Genomic DNA, 17,661 nt, shown 5'->3' with positions numbered 1-17,661 from the left:
TATAGTAAACTTAACCTTGCTCTGTTCTTATTTTTCTCCTGTGTACAGTATGTGGCTAGATATTTGTCCATAGGTAGAATAATTTTTAGTAATATATTTTCAGAGATAGAATCCTGAGATCAATGAAAACAATGTGTTCTTGATGCAAAGAGGCACATACTTTAAAAAGAAAACAAAGACCATTTAGACTGGATAACTTCTGCCAGTGGACTTCTCTGTTTTTAAATATAAATTTAGAATCAAAGCTAAATTAAAATGAACTGGCACACTCATGGATTGGAAGAATCAACATTATTAAAATGGCCATCCTCCCAAAAGCAATATACAGATTCAATGCTATTCCAATAAAAATCCCAGTGACATTCTTCAAAGAAATAGAACAAATACTGATGAAATTCATATGGAACCACAAAAAACCATAAATAGCCAAAGCCCTACTGATGAAAACAAAGGAGAAAGGAGGTATCACACTTCCAAACTTGAAGCTATACTACAAAGCCATAATAATTAAAACAGTTTGGTACTGGAACAAAAACAGACACACAGACCAATGGAACTGAATAGAGAGCCCAGAAATAAAGCCACACTTATATGAACAACTAATCTTTGACAGAGGAACAAAGAATATGCAATGGAACACAGACAGTTTGTTCAATAAATGGTGCTGGGAAAACTGAACCTCCACAAGCAAAAATATGAAACTTGACCACTACCTCTCACCATGCACAAAAATCAACTCAAAATGGATAAAAGAACTGGACATAAGACCTGAAACCATAAAATATATAGAAGAAAATATCAGTAAAACACTACAAGACACACATCTCAGAAACATCTTTTAAGACTTATCACCCAAAGCAGTGATAGTGAAGGCAAAAATAAACACCTGGGATTACATCAAACTAAAAAGCTTCTGTACAGCCAAAGAGACATTAACCAAAACAGAGACAACCCACTGACTGGAAAAAAATCTTTGCACTACATTCAACTGATAAGGGACTGATCACAATGATATACAAAGAACTCACACTGGCTCAACAAAAACAAAATAAACAATCGAGTCAAGAAATGGGCAGAAGAACTCAAAAGACATTTCTCCAAAGGGGAAATGCAAAAGGCCAATAGGCATATGAAAAAAAGTTCAACACCCCTTATCATCAGAGTAATGCAAATCAAAACCACACTGAGATACCATCTTACACCAGTAAGAATGGCACATATCAAAAAAACAAGCAACAACAAATGTTGACAAGGATGTGGTGAAAAAGGAACTCTCCTACATTGCTGGTGAGTGTAAACTGGTCCATCCATTGTGGAAAGCTGTCTGAAGTTTCTTCAGTCAACTAAAAATGGAGCTACTGTACGATCTGGCAATTCCACTACTAGGGATCTACCCAAAGGACACAAAAACAGTGATTCAAAAGAGCACCTGTACACCTATGTTTATTGCAGCACTATTTACAATAGGTAAAACCTGGAAACAACCCAAATGCCCAAAAATAGATGACTGGATCAAGAAGATGTCATATATATACACACAATGGAATATTATTCAGCAATCAGAAAGGTAAACTCATGCCATTCGCAGCAACGTGGATGGAGCTAGAAGGAATTATGCTCAGTGAAATAAGCCAGAAGGAAAAAGAAAAATATCAGATGGTTTCACTTATAACAGGAATATAAGGAACCAAATAAGACATCAGTGTAAAAAAATAATAACAGTGCAAAACACAACAAGGCAAAAACAGACAATTGTAAACCAGAGACATACTGGAGGGGAGGAGGAGGGAGAGGGGTGACAGGGAGGGAGGGAGGAGCACTGGGACTGTGGTGATGGTGCACAGGTGCCTTGGGGAAGGAAATTCTATGGGGACTCAATCTGAGGAAGTGGCGGAAGCAAATATTGTCTAAAAAATGTAAAAAAATGACAAATGTTAAAATAAAAATAATCTGGGGGGGGAAGAAAGCAGTAATTGTATTAACACAAGTCAGTTACTGCTTATACTAACATCACTTTCTGTGGTTAGTAGTACTTAGATTTTCAGCATAGTGAAAGTGTGGGGAAATAAAGGGGATGAAGAAAAAAAAAAATGAACTGGCTCAAGTACATACCTGGAAATCTAGAAGAGGAAAATGTTTTTGGTTCTAGAACGGACATGGAGTAGTTCTTTTATAATGGCAAGAGGGTGTATGGTGCTTGACCTTGCTACAAATCCCCCGATTTGATCTTTTGTACCATTTAGAATGTAGTATGTGTAACCACACACATGCAATGCAGAAATCAGTTTTAAGAATATCTGTACATATCACCCCTAAGGCAGTGCAGTATAAAATTTGTTTTAATAGCCATTACGTACCCTCTCCTAGCCATTTGCATTAATTTTCTTCCCACTTTCTGATGAAGAAATTGGTGGGTAAGTAAAATAAAAATGTATCTGAAACAATGATAGCTCTGCTTATGATGAAGGCCATTCTCTTAACTGTTATCTTTACTATTTGACTTTTTATGAAAAAAAAAATTTTTTTTAAAGATTTATTTATTTTTTATTTATACAAGCACTGGGTACAGTCAGAAGCACAGGAGGGTGAGAGAATTCACCAGAGCCAGAGTGGGGAGCAGAGCAGGCAGAAGGACCGAAGTACACTGCTGAGGGGAGCAGCGGGTGGCAGGAGAGGTCTGCGCACCATGTGGGACCCTCCTCCGGTGTCCGGGGAGCAGCCGGGGATCAAACCCGCGCTGCAGAGTTTGCAGCTTCGCAACCCAGCACTCAACCCCTGTGCCACCGGGGAGGCCTGAAATTAAATTTTAACTGTATACCTTTTCAAAACTCCACTCCCTGCACTCGGCCTATGTTTCAGATTTTTTGCTGCTCTTTTGATACAACCACCAAAGTTTCCTTCTCATGCCCCACCCTGTTAACTTATCATAGTTTGCTTTCAACGGAGATCAATAGTGGATAAGATTTGATATGACCAGTTAAGCTATGGCAAGTGGGTACTGGTTCTGAAGTACATGTCACATATTAGTCTCAGCCTTATAATAGATGGTCACTTCTTCGAAATCCTTTTAAATATGATGTTTTCACCCAGAGATTCTCAAAGTTTGACCAACAGACCTCCAGAGATTGTCAAGACCCTTATAGGGGGCATGTGAGGTTAAAACTATTTCACACAATGTCTAGATGCTATTTGCTTTTTACATCTTTGTGCCATTTGTGTTGGTACAAAATGAAAAAAAACTCCTGGAGCCTTTTTACAATTGTACTAGTGATTGTTGTGTCACTGATATATGCTCACAGTTTCAAAAAACAGTAAGTTTTACCTAAGAATGCCCTTTGTGAAAAGTTAAAAATTTATTACCACTTGATTCTGTGTATGCATAGAACACTCCGCCGTTCTATGTGAAAAGTGTCTCATTCCTGAAGAACACTATGTATTTAAGTTCTAGCTAAACTAGCAGGTTTTGTTGTATTTTTTTTTAAGGAGTGTCATATTTACTTGAAAATGTGATTGACAGGCAAACTATGCTTAGAAATTTGGCAGGTATTTCCTCAAAAATGAACAAAGTGATTCTGTCACTTTAAAGAAAACAATTGACAATATTTTCTGACAATAGTATAATTAGAGATTTTAGGCAAAACTTAGATGTTGAAAAATATATGCCATCTTGAGATTGATAATTCTTAATTTTTAGGCTTTTTTGATAAGATCAGTGGTAATTTTAATAAATATGTTTTTCATATTGTGTAAAGAAACGTGAACATTTGGAAGATCTGCATCATTGAATGAACACATGTTCTTCAAATTACCACCAGGTGATGTTACAAAATCATGTATGGGTAAAAGCCCATTCAAAGTTTAAGACAGACTCTTGAATTTTAATGTAATGTAGTAAAGAACAAAAAGAGTTCATTGATGTAGTTTATTCCACATTGCAACTAAGCTTTAAAAATCTATTTGTTGAGTTTTGGCATAGTATCAAATAATGTTCACAATGATGAAAAGACTATGTAAATACTAACTACATTTCTGCAAGAGGCTAGATTTCTTCACATACTTTAACCAGAACAACATATTACAATAGATTGAATTCAGGAACTCTTATGGGAACTCAACTCTTCTATTAAGACACAGATTTTTAAAAATATAATTGTCATTTTTCTAACAAGTGGGGGGATTGAAAAAATAGTCTTTTCCCTAAAAACAAAAATATTGCTTATTTTAATAAATTAACACATCATTATGATTTTTATTTTAAAATAAAGTAATGCACTTAGTTTAAATTTCTTGATTTCAGATACACTATTATAAAACCCACATAAAATCTCTGTGGGTTACACAATCATTTTTATACATATAAAATAGTGTTCCTGAGATGTAAAATTTGGGAGTTACTGCTTGAGCCTAAACAAGTACTTCCTTATAATATTGAGTTTTAGAATTGGTGAGTAGCAAGAGAAGTGGGGGTCAAAAATATTTGGGGCTTTTAATATTATGGTAATTTCACTATAGAAAAACTGCTTTTGCCCAGGATTGGCACCCCTTTCAGTACCATTCATAATAACCGAGTCATTTTCTGAACTATCTATACTGCAATAAGTTAAGCAGGGATGGTAGAATGCAATAGAATTTCCCTCTCTTATGGACATATTTGCTACCACTTCATGCCTGTTTCTGATATTCATTAGCAATTCAGTCTATAAAACACTCATTTTAGTTTTTATTAATCTTCTTTACATTGTTATTCTCATTTTACAAATGAGACCAAGAATTATAATCATCTAAAGATCATATAGTCAGAAATTTGCAGTGTCCCATGTAATAAACATGGGAACATTGCATGGAAGAAAGCATGTGTTCTTCAAAGTGAAGGACTGAATTGGGAATACTGAAAAAAAAGAATTTAATTTGAATCTATCTGCCCCAGTTAGTTGTTGTCATGTTTGTGTCTTAATCACAAGTTGCACTCTTTTCCTTCTCTAAAAAAATGGGCAATAAAATGCCTACATTAACATGGAGTTATAAAAATTAAACCAGATTATGCACACTTAGTTCTTACTGCATTGAGGATTCATGATAAATGGTAAGTAATAGCTGTTACTGACACACTACTAAAAATTACTTCATCAGGGTTCTCCTGTGGGTCTTGGGAAGGATCATTGCAACAGTTTTTGATGATAACTGAAGTCTCAGACCCTTTGTAAGTATTAAAAATTTGTGGGCAGCAGTCATTCTGGCTGCCTTTAAGGTCAACAAGTTAAGTGGGAGAGCAGAAATGAGGAAGACCACAATTACGCATTTGGTGAATTCTTTCTGCAGATAAATTTTTGAAACTGGGCGAAAAGGAGGCTCTGATAACCCAGCTTCTAAAGAAAAGAGCACCTTCATCTGGCACCTTAAAGAACTGAAAGGGCAACTGGAAGAGGAGACAAAAGTATTGTATTTCTTATTTCCCACCAGTAGCATGACTGCATGTTAGGGAAAAAAAAATGCTTGATGGGTCAGCCTGAGGATCTTCTCACTGAAAGAAAAGGAGGGCAAGTTCCCTAGAGTTAAGGGGAAAAGAACATTGTGGACATTTTATGTGCAGGGGAGGACTCTATCCCTGAAGGATCCTCCCAGTGATTTATTTTTATTTATTTATTATTTTAATTTTATACATTTTTACATCATTTTTCATTTTTGCACAATTATGCATTTTCATCTTGGTTATGTTCCCCATACAATTCCCACCCCCCCTTGTTAAATTGCATCTCTAGTTTGTCCATCTTAGAGCAAGTAAATATGTGTTTCCATTTTACATTATTCCTTGAACAGACAGTCAATAAGACTTTATCAATCTTTGATTTTTGAATTGCACCAAGGGTGGAATTAAATAAAAGATCATAATGAAATGAGGTTAGCTTAGCTCAATAATACTTTTTATTGTCAATGCATAATAGATATCAGTCACTTCTTCCCAAGAGAAAATAATTTCTCATAGGTGACCCCGTGAAAAGAGTACTTTAACGTAAAAACAATGACTTAACATAATAGATGAATTCTTTGAGCCCTAATGTTTCTAGTTTATTCTTAGTTCATAGTCAGCATCTAGTTACTAAGTGTCTATTCTGAGGGTGGAGGCCATTGTGTCTTAAGACTTCTGTTTTTAATATTTTACTCCTTTCACTCTCTTTAGTTTCTATATTACCTTATAAACTTTTAAATTATCATCATGTTTTATGCCTCAAGCATTATGCAACATCTTTCTCTCTTGTTATTTCAGTCTTCATATAAGTTGTATGAAACAAGTAGAATTATATCCCTACACACCAAGAAACCAAGAAAACAATGGTCCAAAGTCATACAGCTAGTAGTAGGCTACAAAGGCATTTCAGCAGATAGTGAGATGACTTGACTTATATTTTAGAAACTCTCTGGCTGTCTTCCCATTGGCTTCCTACACGGTCTATTGCTCTGACTCCAATATCCTTCTGTGACCTTTCCTCAAACATCTGTTTCCCTCATTTACTCCCCTCCAGTCAGCCTGGCCAACTCTCTCTCTCTTAAACAAGCCACCATCATTCCTGTCTTTGGACTGTGTAGCTGCCATTCCTAATGCTTGATGTCACCTTTTCCCTCCCACTGTAAGACTTTTGGGGATGATGAAAAGGGGCCAAATATTGTGTCCTGTCAGTTTGTTACTGCCATAATTTTATAAATTTGTTTACATATTTATTTTGTGTATCCTCTCCTTTTTTGCCTCCTTATTGCAAAGACTTTGTTTCACCTACTTCTGTAGCACTAATGCCTATGGCAGCTGATCAATGAGTTCACCTCGGGAAAAGGTAGGAGTTGAGGTAATGACCCCTGCACGTGTAAAAATCTGGTTGAAACTTCTGGCTCCCCTAAAATTTTGTGTGTTATATGTATTATGTTCTGTATTCTTATAAATTAATTTAGAGAAAAGAATGCTAAGAAAATAAGAGAAAATACATTTATATTACTGTACACTTTTTATTAGTATAAGTTGGAATCATCTGTTTTCAAGAAAAGCTGCATGTAAGTGGACCCATGCAGTTTAAATCTGTGTTATAGAATGATCAGTTGTACTTTAAATTAAAAGAGAAGTCTAAATTTGAAGCCAAGTTTATCTGATTCCAAAGCCTGCCTCATTTTAAGTGTCACCATTCATTGTTGCTCCTCACTCACTTACCAGCCATGATGTCAGCGGCTGTCATTGAGTCTTGTACTTTCAAAGCTGCAGTCCCTGAGAAGATGCCTTTTTCTAAATTTCATAAAGGATCCACAAGGACTGTCAGAAGCCACATTCTGCCAACTAGTCTAGGTTCTCTCCTGGGTACAATGCAGCTAGGTCAACCAGAGCACCATTGAAGTAACTAAAATGTTCACTAAGCTCAGTTCTGCTGTCCAATAAATGCAGCAGTGATGACTACCCTACAGCTGGTTGAGTACATTTGAATTTATGTTAATTAAAATGAAATAAAATTAAGATTCTGTTTTCACCATACATTGTAAAGTGCACATTTTGAGTGTTCAATTAACCACATGTAGCTAGCGGTTACCATGTGGACAGTGTACCTGAATATTTTTATTCCCACAGAAAGTTTTATTGGGTAGTGTTGTTTCAAAGTGACAGAGAGAAAGTTTGCAGAGATTTCCAAGTGAAATAAAAGGTTTTGTCTCCATCAGTGGAATGAAGAGGCTAGACTAAATCTGAATGGTTCTTCCTATTTCAGATGAGATCTGAAGCTTATGTATTGCTAAATATGTCTTATTTTCTCAATGATAATGAATGTTCTCCTTACTACCTTTGATTCTCCACTATTTCTAGAACTCTAAGCCTGCCTATTGTTGAAGCCCACATAGTCAGAATGGCTTTCCTTAAATAGAACCCTCTTCCCTGTTTTACGGCAGCAATTAGATATTCTATCCCTTATTGTCCCCAATTCTATCCCTAATATTACTAAATCTTACTAGGTTCAGGTTCAGCTTGATTTGGTGGCAGGTTGTTATTAACCTTATCTTTAAAAAATGATGTCACCTCTGAGTCTTTCATTGTTGATGGTGACGATGCCTTTTTTCAAAATGTGTGTTGTGTCCCCTTATAGTCCCAGACTGCCCTTGCCATGGCCCTGCAGTCAGCCAAGCATGACTGTGACCTCCTATGAGAGCAGTATCAGGATGAACAAGAGGTCAGAGCTGAGGTTCTCTGCGCCCTCTCCAAAGGAAATGCAGAAATTGTGGAGTGGAGAATGAAGAACAAAGATGATGCCAGCGAGAAAACTGAAGACTTGGAGGATGCCAAGTGAGTTGGGCAAGACTGTCTTGAGCCTCAAGTAAGTTACACAGAGGAATATGAGACTAGTAGCTGCGTCTTTCAGGCTTCATAAGCATTTATCAAACACTTGCCATGTGCCTGAACAAGCCTAAGACCAAAGCTGAAATATCCTCTGCTGACAAGTAGCACATGTTCTAGAGGGGACACACACACACAAAAATTGTAACACAATATGGTAACAACTGTAAAATGGTTCTAAGGAGAGAAAGAAGGCTCTTTCTAGGGGTACAAGGGACTTGTTCAAAGAAGATGTGACTTTGAGCTGTGTTTTGAAAGTGGGCATGCATGTAAAATCCTATATTTCATCTGAAACATGAAAATCATTGAGCCAATGTGAGTGCATGTCTCTGTACATTAAAGGCATCCTGTCTTTGGTCTAGAACTTGTGGGCTACAAAGCGATGTGTGAAGCCAGACAGGTGTTGCTGGAAGCATGTTAGGATCTGTCATCATGCCCTATGGGACACAGGTTATTTTTGAAATCACCCTCAGGTCACCCCTAAGGTTAGAATATCACTTTTCTAGCAGACATAACATAAAGGCTTTAGAAGTCTCAGGAATGATAGAGGTTTGGGGCCCAGAAGAATGAAGTCTTGGTACTAAAGTATATAGTACCAAAGTGTTAATCTTCAGATTTGGAAGAACTGTATGTTAGAAAGTGTCATACAAACCTCAGCTTGCAATCATTAAAGGTGAACTCAAAAGAGCGTGTCCCCAAGTTGAGAGCTTGGCAAAACTCCAGGGCAGATAATACGTTTCTTTTCCATTTCAACCAAAAATGCTGGTTTTTTTTTTTTTTTTCAGTTCTTTGCCTGCATCTTTGAGAGACATTGCTGTGTCGTTGTTGAACAGCCACTGTGTTCCGTCCCAGAAGGAGTGCCAAGTGACCCATCTCTGTAGCCACAGTCACTTAAAAAAGGGCTTAGGGATGACAGGTACTAAAAACAGCTGTAGTAGATGTTTTAAAAACTCTGGACCTCAGAAAAGTGGGCTTTGAACTGAAATGGCTCCTAATATCCAAAATACAGCATTTGCTTCTGAAGTAAGATTTTCTCCTCCTAATGATTGAAGAATTCAGGTGAAAGTGGCTAGCAGTCATTCTGTTTGATGGTTTCTTTGTGGGAGTAGAAAAAAGGAAAAGTATGTAGTCTACTTTATGACCACATGGACTTGTTGGAACTAACCAATTGTTGTTCGGTAGTGCATGACAGCTAAAGAAAAATGATGGGGAAACATGGTATCCAAAGATCTTTTCTGCTTTCAACTTAGTTGAACCTCAGGTAAATAATGTGTTGTCTATATTATGCTTTGCCTCCAAATCAACTCAGGGAGGTAGAGTATAGAAAAAAAAACAAACCCTAGGATTCTATTTTTGTAAATTGAAAAGTTGAGGATCTGCCTGCTTTGATTTCCAGGCTTGGGTTCACATGATGAGTTAGTGTAGCAGACTCAAGCTGACCTGAGACCCAGTTTACTGTTGCTGAGTCTTGGTTTCCCCAAGGAGAAGGATTTGATTTCTTTTTCTTTTTTTTTTTTTAAAGAAGACTTTTTTTTTTTTTAAAGATTTATTTATTTATACAAGCACTGGGTACAGTCAGAAGTGCGGGAGGGTGAGAGAATTCACCAGAGCCAGAGCGGGGAACAGAGCAGGCAGAGAGACCGAAGTACACTGCTGAGGGGAGCAGCGGGCCGGGCGGCAGGGGAGGTCTGCGTGCCATGTGGTACCCTCCTTCGGGGCCGGGGAGCAGCCAGGGATCGAACCAGCACTGCAGAGGCTGCTTACAGCTTGGCAACCCAGCGCTCAACCGCTGCGCCACTGGGGAGGCCCCAGGATTTGATTTCTTAATCTCTCACATCTTCTTATGTATTCTGGGCAACTAAGTAGATAGTGATGAATATAAATTCAAGATGAGGGGAAAGCTATTGGCTGGTATTAAACGGAGAACAAAATTACCAGTGAAATGAGGGTGACTAACTCGTTCAGTTTGCCCTGACTTTCCCAGGTTAACTCTGAGAGCTCCCTGTCTTGGTGAACCCACAGTTCCTCAGCACAGCTGGCCACCCAAAGTAAAATCTGATTTCCTGATACCAATTAGGTGTTTCTAAAGTAGTTAAAATGCATGAGGTTAGTTTATAAGATCCCTGCTGTCTTAGTGGAGTAAAACATCAAAATCTCTTTTTTCCCCCCCAACGTTCTTGAGATATAATTGACATGTAACGTTGTGAAAGAGTAAGGCGTACAGTGCGATGATTTGATGCATATCTGCTTACTGTGAAACATTTACCACAGTAACATTCATTAACGCATCCTTTCCCCATGTAATTGCCATTTTGTTGTGGTGGTGAGCATGGGAAAGCTCCACTGGAAAGCAGACAAGGCATTATTGTTCGCTGCAGTCACCATGCTGGACAGCAGAAGCCCCTCTCCACAGTTAAGAAAATTGAAGCGAAGAACTAAAGTGATGGTGATTTGAAAGCAGTGTGCACAGAGTAGCCAGAGAGCCCGGACTCTCCCTGGATGTTGAGTACAGATTGCTTTTTGCGGACTACACCCACAAGGGCATTTATGGCCACTTGCCCTGTGGGGATAGGTGTATGGCACAGTTAATTTCTCAGGTTTTTTTCCTATTTACTATCAGTAGATCAGAAAAGGCTTTGATACATCCGGTACCTTTCATGTAAGAAGCCTAATGAACAAGAATGAGAGCCATGCCCCTGTAGGAGATGTAAACAGCTGTAAACAGGAGAATGCATTTTACCCATGGTAAGAGCCCTGAAATGTGGGGGTGATAGAGGAAGCACTTTAAGAAAATTCTCCCTCTCAGAAGATGGGGCCTGCCCCTGAGAGCCATGGGCCTGTCAAGTGAGTGCATTTGAGTGTGATGCATTTGAGTGTGATGCATTTGAGTCTAAAATCAGTGGGGGCGGAAGCGGGGGTAGAAATTGAGTTGGAGAAGAAATTCAGAGAAAAGAGAATTTGGGCATGTTTAGGAACCACTTGATAAGAGGCAGAGAACAAGAGTGTGCCTTGGAAGCAACATAGCCAAGGAGCCCTTTGGAGACCAGACACACCTAGAAATTTGTATAGCTTTCTGTTCTTGACGGGTGTTTATTACAGTCTTCATCTTTCTTCCACTTCTTAGGAAGTCATCAAAAAAGTCTGCATTGTTTACTTAAGGTTAGGATAAGCAAATACTGAGTTGGGATTCAGAGAACCTGAGTTCCAAGTCTAGGTTGGCGAAGGGTGGGGCAACATAAAAGGCATGTGGCCTAGGATGGTAGTCAGCTGACTTCTGGATTCCTTCAGCAGGAGCAGGTCATGTTCAGACATAAGTTGCTTTGCTTTCTGCTATTAAGCCAACCTCCGAGCCCACACTATTTTTTTCCAAGCACTGCCTTTAACCAAGGGCAAATGGGATGAGCTCTGAGGGGTTTGGTTTCACTCACTTTCTGGGTCTTCCTTTCTCAGGAAGAAGTTAGCAGTTCAGTTGCAGGAGGCTGCTGAAGCCACGGGGGTGGCCAGTGCCAGAAAAGCCTTCCTGCAGAGGGCGAGGCACCAATGGCAACTAACGCTAGGGGTGCCCTGTCCAGCCTAGGGGAGGCCTGCTCCACAGCAGCCACCCTGGACAAGAGGCAGCAGCACTTCCACAAGTGCCTAGACGATTGGAAGCAGCATCGTGAGGAGAGGAGTCACAGGCCATGCTGGATGCTGGATGTCTCTCAGAGGGAGGCCGAGACTCTCAGAGCTGGCTCCCCGAGCACGCCTGAGACAAAGCACCCTGAGCCAGGAAACTCCAGAGGGAGAACAAGAAGCTCCAGGTACTCTGAGCTGGACTGGGCACCAGAGCAGGAGCACGGAGCCCAGGAGAGCCCTTCAAGGGCGAGGCTGGCTTGTCCGGACAGATGACATTGGCATCATCACACTCCTATTCATGTTTGAACTTTTCAATTTTCGCTTTTTGAAAAGTTGTTTTTAAACTACAGATACTATCTTTATTAAATGAATCCTGAACACAAGACTTCTTTTCTACCTGTAGTCTCACTTCTACTCTGCAAAGGAGGCTACCAATTAGTATTTCTTTATATCTATTGCCTTAGGGAGATTTTTCCATACATAGATTCATGTATGTATTTTTTTGTTGTTGTTGTTAGGAACAAACTTCTTTATTTCCTTGTGACAGATATTAGGTTTAAACTCAGGAGTTGTTTTTATGTTAGTGCTAATAACATCCTATGGTATGGAACCTTTTTGAAATTACAAAAGAGGTAAAAATTGTTAACTCTTTTTTAACATGTTAAAAATTGTAGGTAAACTTTATAATAAAATGCATGGATTTTAAATGTACACTTGAGGTTTTTTTTTTAAAGATTATTTATTTATTTATTTATTTATTTATTTATTTATAGAATAAATTTTATTTTTATATTCCCCATACAATTTCAACCCCCCCATTTTGACCCCAATCCCTCCCCTCCCTCCACCCACCCCCCCAAAAGTGTCTCTGGTTCATAGATTTTTGTTGATTTTGATTTTCACTTTCTTATAGTTACTCATTTTCCTGGTCCCTTATTTAAGTTTTCTAGATTCCTGCTATGAGTGAGACCATCCGGTATTTTTCTTTTTCTTTCTGGCTTATTTCACTGAGCATGATCCCTTCCAGCGCCATCCATGTTGCTGCAAATTGCATGTGTTTATCTTTTTTGAATGCTGAGTAATATTCCATGGTATATATGTACCAAATCCTCTTGATCCAGTCATCTATTTTTGGGCATTTGGGTTGTTTCCAAAGCTTAGCTATTGTAAATAGTGCTGCTATAAACATAGGGGTGCAGGTGTTCTTTGGAATTGATGTTTCTGTGTCCTTTGGGTAAATACCTAGGAGTGGAATTGCTGGATCATATGGAAGCTCTATGTTTAGTAGGTCCAGAAATCTCCACACAGCTCTCCATAGTGGTTGGACCAGTTTGCACTCCCACCAACAGTGCAGAAGAGTTCCTTTTTCTCCACACCCTCGCCAACATTTGTTGTTGCTAGTTTTTTAATATGTGCCATTCTCACTGGTGTAAGATGGTATCTCATGGTAGTTTTGATTTGCATTTCCCTGATTACAAGTGATGTTGAACATTTTTTCATATGCCTGTTGGCCATTTGCATTTTCTCTTCAGAGAAGTTTCTTTTTAGCTCTTCTGCCCATTTTTTGACTGGATTATTTTCTTTGCTGTTGTTGAGTCTCATCAGCTCTTTGCAGATTTTTGTGATCAATCCTTTATCATTAGTGTTGTGTGCAAAAATGTTCTCCCAGTTGGTGGGGTTTCTCTTTGTTTTTGTTATTGTCTCTTTTGTTGTGCAGAAGTTCTTTAATTTGATGTAGTCCCAGCTGTTTATCTTTGCCTTCACTATCACTGCTTTGGGTGATGTGTCTGTAAAGATGTCTTTGATGTGCAAATCACGTAGTGTTTCGCCTATATTTCCTTCTATGTATTTTATGGTTTTAGGTTTTATGTCTAGTTCTTTAATCCATTTTGAGTTGGTTTTTGTGTATGGTGTGAGGTAGTAGTCAAGCTTCATTCTTTTACATGTAGCGGCCCAGTTTTCCCAGCACCATTTATTGAATAGACTTTCTTTGCTCCAATGCATATTCTTTGCTCCTTTGTCAAAGATTAGTTGACCATAAATCTGTGGGTTTATTTCTGGATTTTCTATTCGATTCCATTGGTCTGTATGTCTGTTCTTGTTCCAATACCATGCAATTTTGATGATTATGGCTTTGTAGTATAGTTTGAAGTCTGGGAGTGTGATGCCTCCATTCCCTTCTTTTTTTTTCAGGAGAGCTTTGGCAATTCGGGGTTTTTTGTGATTCCATATGAATTTCATCAATAATTGTTCTATTTCTTTGAAGAATGACATTGAGATTTTGATTGGAATAGCATTGAATCTGTATATTGCTTTTGGAAGGATGGCCATTTTAATAATGTTTATTCTTCCAATCCATGAGCAGGGGATGTCTCTCCATTTCTTTGTATCTTCTATTTCTTTTAACAGTGTTTTATAGTTTTCTTTGTAAAGGTCCTTTACCTCTTTTGTTAGATTTATTCCCAAGTATTTGATTTTTTTTGTTTCGATAATAAAGGGGATGGTTTTTTTCATTTCTTCTTCTTCAGATTTATTGTTAGTGACTTTTGCATGTTGATTTTGTATCCTGCCACTTTGCTGAACTGATTGATGAGTTGAATTAGTTTCTCTATGGAGTTTTTGGGGTTCTCTATGTATATTATCATATCATCTGCAAAGAGTGATAGTTTGACTTCTTCTTTTCCTATTTGGATTCCTTGGATGTCTTTCTCTTGTCTTATTGCTCTGGCTAGGACTTCCAGTATTATATTGAAAAGCAGTGGTGAGAGTGGACATCCTTGTCTTGTTCCAGATCTTAAAGGAAATGCTTTCAGCTTTTCACCATTAAGAATGATACTAGCTGTTGGCTTGTCGTATATGGCCTTTATGATGTTGAGGTATGTTCCTTGTATCCCAAGAATTTCAAGGGCTTTTATCATGAATGGGTGTTGCACTTTGTCGAAAGCTTTCTCGGCATCTATTGATATTATCATATGGTTTTTATATTTCTTTTTGTTGACGTGTTGGATAACGTTGATTGATTTTCAGATGTTGAACCATCCTTGTGTCCCTGGAATGAATCCTACTTGGTCGTGGTGAATTACCTTATGGATACACTGTTGGATTCTGATAGCTAAAATTTTATTGAGGATTTTTGCATCATCATGTATGTATTTTTTTGCCCAAATTATACATTATTCCACACCTTTCACTTTTTCATTTGACAATATGTTTTCTAATTTAACAACTATTTCTATAGCCCATGCTATCAGGCACTGTTTTATAATAACTACTCACTGTTTAGTTCTCAGAGGAGTCTTATGTACCAGCTTCTTTTTTTTTTTGTAAAGATTTATTTATTTATACAAGAACTGAGGTACAGGCCAGATGCGCTGGAGGGTGAGAGGATTCACCGGAGACAGAGCGGGGAACAGAGCAGGCAGACTGAAGAAATACACTGCTGAGGGGAGCAGCGGGCAAGACAGGAGAGGTCTGCTGTGCCATGTGGCACCCTCGCCTGCTGGCCAAGATCGAACCAGCGCTGCAGAGGCTGAGGACAGCTTCACAGTGCAGCGCTCAACCACCTGCGCCACCAGGGGAGGCCCTGTACTAGCTTCTTTATCTGTAGCATATACATTGTACTGAGTCACAGAAGGTGAAGAACTTGTCTAGATTCACAGTCAGTAAGTAGTACAGCTGAGATCTGAACACAGTTAGCTTGACCATCCAACCACTGGGCTCTGCCACCTTCCCATGTGCTTGGTAATTCTCTGCACGCCTTAAATGGAGACCTATCACCTGACTTCTCATAGCTACATGGTGTCCTGTAATAAGATAATGAACATTTATTGAACTACAGCGTATTCATTTTAGATAGGATTTTCCACAATTATACATGACCCTATATTATATATCCCTGTGCATGTACTTAAGGACAGGGTTCTACAGGCCAGGTCCCTAATAAAATTGCAAGGTTAAAGAAATGAATTTTTACATTTGAAGTACTGCCAAGCTGCCCTTCAAAGAGGCTGCCAAATTACACCAGCACCAACAGTGATGTGCATTAAAATCCTGAGATGTCCTGCGAACAAGCTCATTACTCTCAGAGGCACAAATGGAACTGCTTTCTCTGTTGACCTGCATAGTCCCACTATCAGGTCACTGACTGGGCATGTGAAAGGGGCTGGAACAGTGGTTGGAAAACTTTAGCTGCATCTGAACTACCACCTGGAGGATTTGTTAAACCACAGATGGCTGCATCTCACCCCCAGGGTTTTTAATTCAGGCGATCCTGGAGGGGGTCTGAGAATTTGCATTTCTAACAAGTTCCTAGGTGAGGTGGTTTCTGCTGGTAGAGGACCTTCCTTTGCTCTGGGATGGGACTTGGGCAGACATCTTTTGAAAACCTCTCCAAGTGATTCTAAGGTATGGGCAGGGCAGTTTTCCCTTGGGAACGCCTTTTCAGGAGAGGGCTTATCACAGAAGGATTTATTATTCACAAGAATTGCCATCTAATGGCTTTACTTTTGTGACTTTTAAAAATCCTTCTCATGTCACATCAAAGCCAGGGATCTCAGAACCAGAGGAACTGTCAAGCTTTCGAGATCTCCCCATGGCCCTCGGCTGTGGGAAATTGCCAGAGCCACTTGGGCTCTCACCACACCTCAACGCTGAGGCAAACCTGACAACAGTATCGGATGGTAGAGGTTTTCTCACTTCTCAATGCCTTATTCTGTCCAAGGCTTGTTGTTCCTGAGATGCAAGCCACACACCCGCAAGGGCTGGAACTCGAGCCACTCTGTTCTCAGAGCGACTTGTGATTCTTCAGTCTTTCTGGGCTCATGTGTTAGCTTCTTGGCAGCTTATGCTTTAGGTTCCCAGCCTGACATTAGCAGCGGCAGACACAAACAGCAGCCACTGGTGTTGTTACTAAGTACTTACACTGGCAGTGTAGGCCTTCCAGGTCTGTGTCTTAAAGTCCTGCCAGGTGGAATCTGGCACCGACAAGCAGGACGCCCCATCTAAAGTTATGCCAGTTGTTCAACGCATGGTGTTCTAGGAGGCATCCTCCTCACGAGTTGTTGTAGGCAATTTTCTGGCAGATGGCCAGAGTATATTGAAGAATAGATGCCTTTTTTCCAGTTCAACCAAGGTCCCATCTGTGCCAGGTTGGACTTGCTTCCTAGTTCCCAGGGACAGCCTGGTCCTCGTAGGCCTCGGAGAAGTGGGCCTGATTGCATGGGTCTGATGCTGGTTCTTCTCATTAACTTTGTTTTTTCTTCCCTTTTCAGAAGAGATTTCTAAGCTGACAAACCAGGTGAAAGAAAGAAACAAGAACTTAAGTGAGACAGAGACGGTCATGAGAGATTAAGCCAGAGAAGACTGAAGGCCAGTAGCACTGGACGAAGCAGAAGTAATATCTCCAGGGAGCAAAGAAAGTTCCCACCTTTAGCACAAAGCAGATCTGCAACTGAGTAACAGCAGCAACAACACAGTGACATGGATTTGCGTGCCGGCCCCACAACAGGCACTGCACCACCATTGGCTGCGCAGTGTTTTCTGGAATCTCCCTAGCAAGCTTTTATCCACAGGGTTCAGGTGAGGAACTTGAGGCTCTGAGGGCAGGATAAGCAGCAGTGGATGCAAGCCTGCAAATTGTAGTGAAAACAGGAACTGGATCTGTCTCGCGCCCACCCCCAGTACCTGGA

The 17,661-nt window shown here is 39.5% G+C and overlaps 1 protein-coding gene across 1 annotated transcript in view; it reads left to right on the top strand.

Moving 5' to 3' along the window:
- The window catches only part of MYH15 (myosin heavy chain 15), a gene marked incomplete at both ends in the record, with an annotated part of 143,292 nt that overhangs the window by 100,728 nt on the left and 24,903 nt on the right, over window positions 1–17,661 (top strand). Inside the window, 4 exon segments of the mRNA XM_084232648.1 lie at window positions 5,346–5,434; window positions 8,112–8,168; window positions 8,172–8,308; window positions 11,810–11,888. Coding sequence (XP_084088774.1) covers window positions 5,346–5,434; window positions 8,112–8,168; window positions 8,172–8,308; window positions 11,810–11,888 — 362 coding nt within the window.

The sequence above is a fragment of the Talpa europaea genome, assembly GCF_964194135.1.
Source record: "Talpa europaea genome assembly, chromosome: 4".
In the NCBI taxonomy this organism is placed as follows: Eukaryota; Metazoa; Chordata; class Mammalia; order Eulipotyphla; family Talpidae; genus Talpa; species Talpa europaea.
Note: the sequence above shows the minus strand (reverse complement) of the source record. Positions and strands in the feature narration are given on the sequence as shown.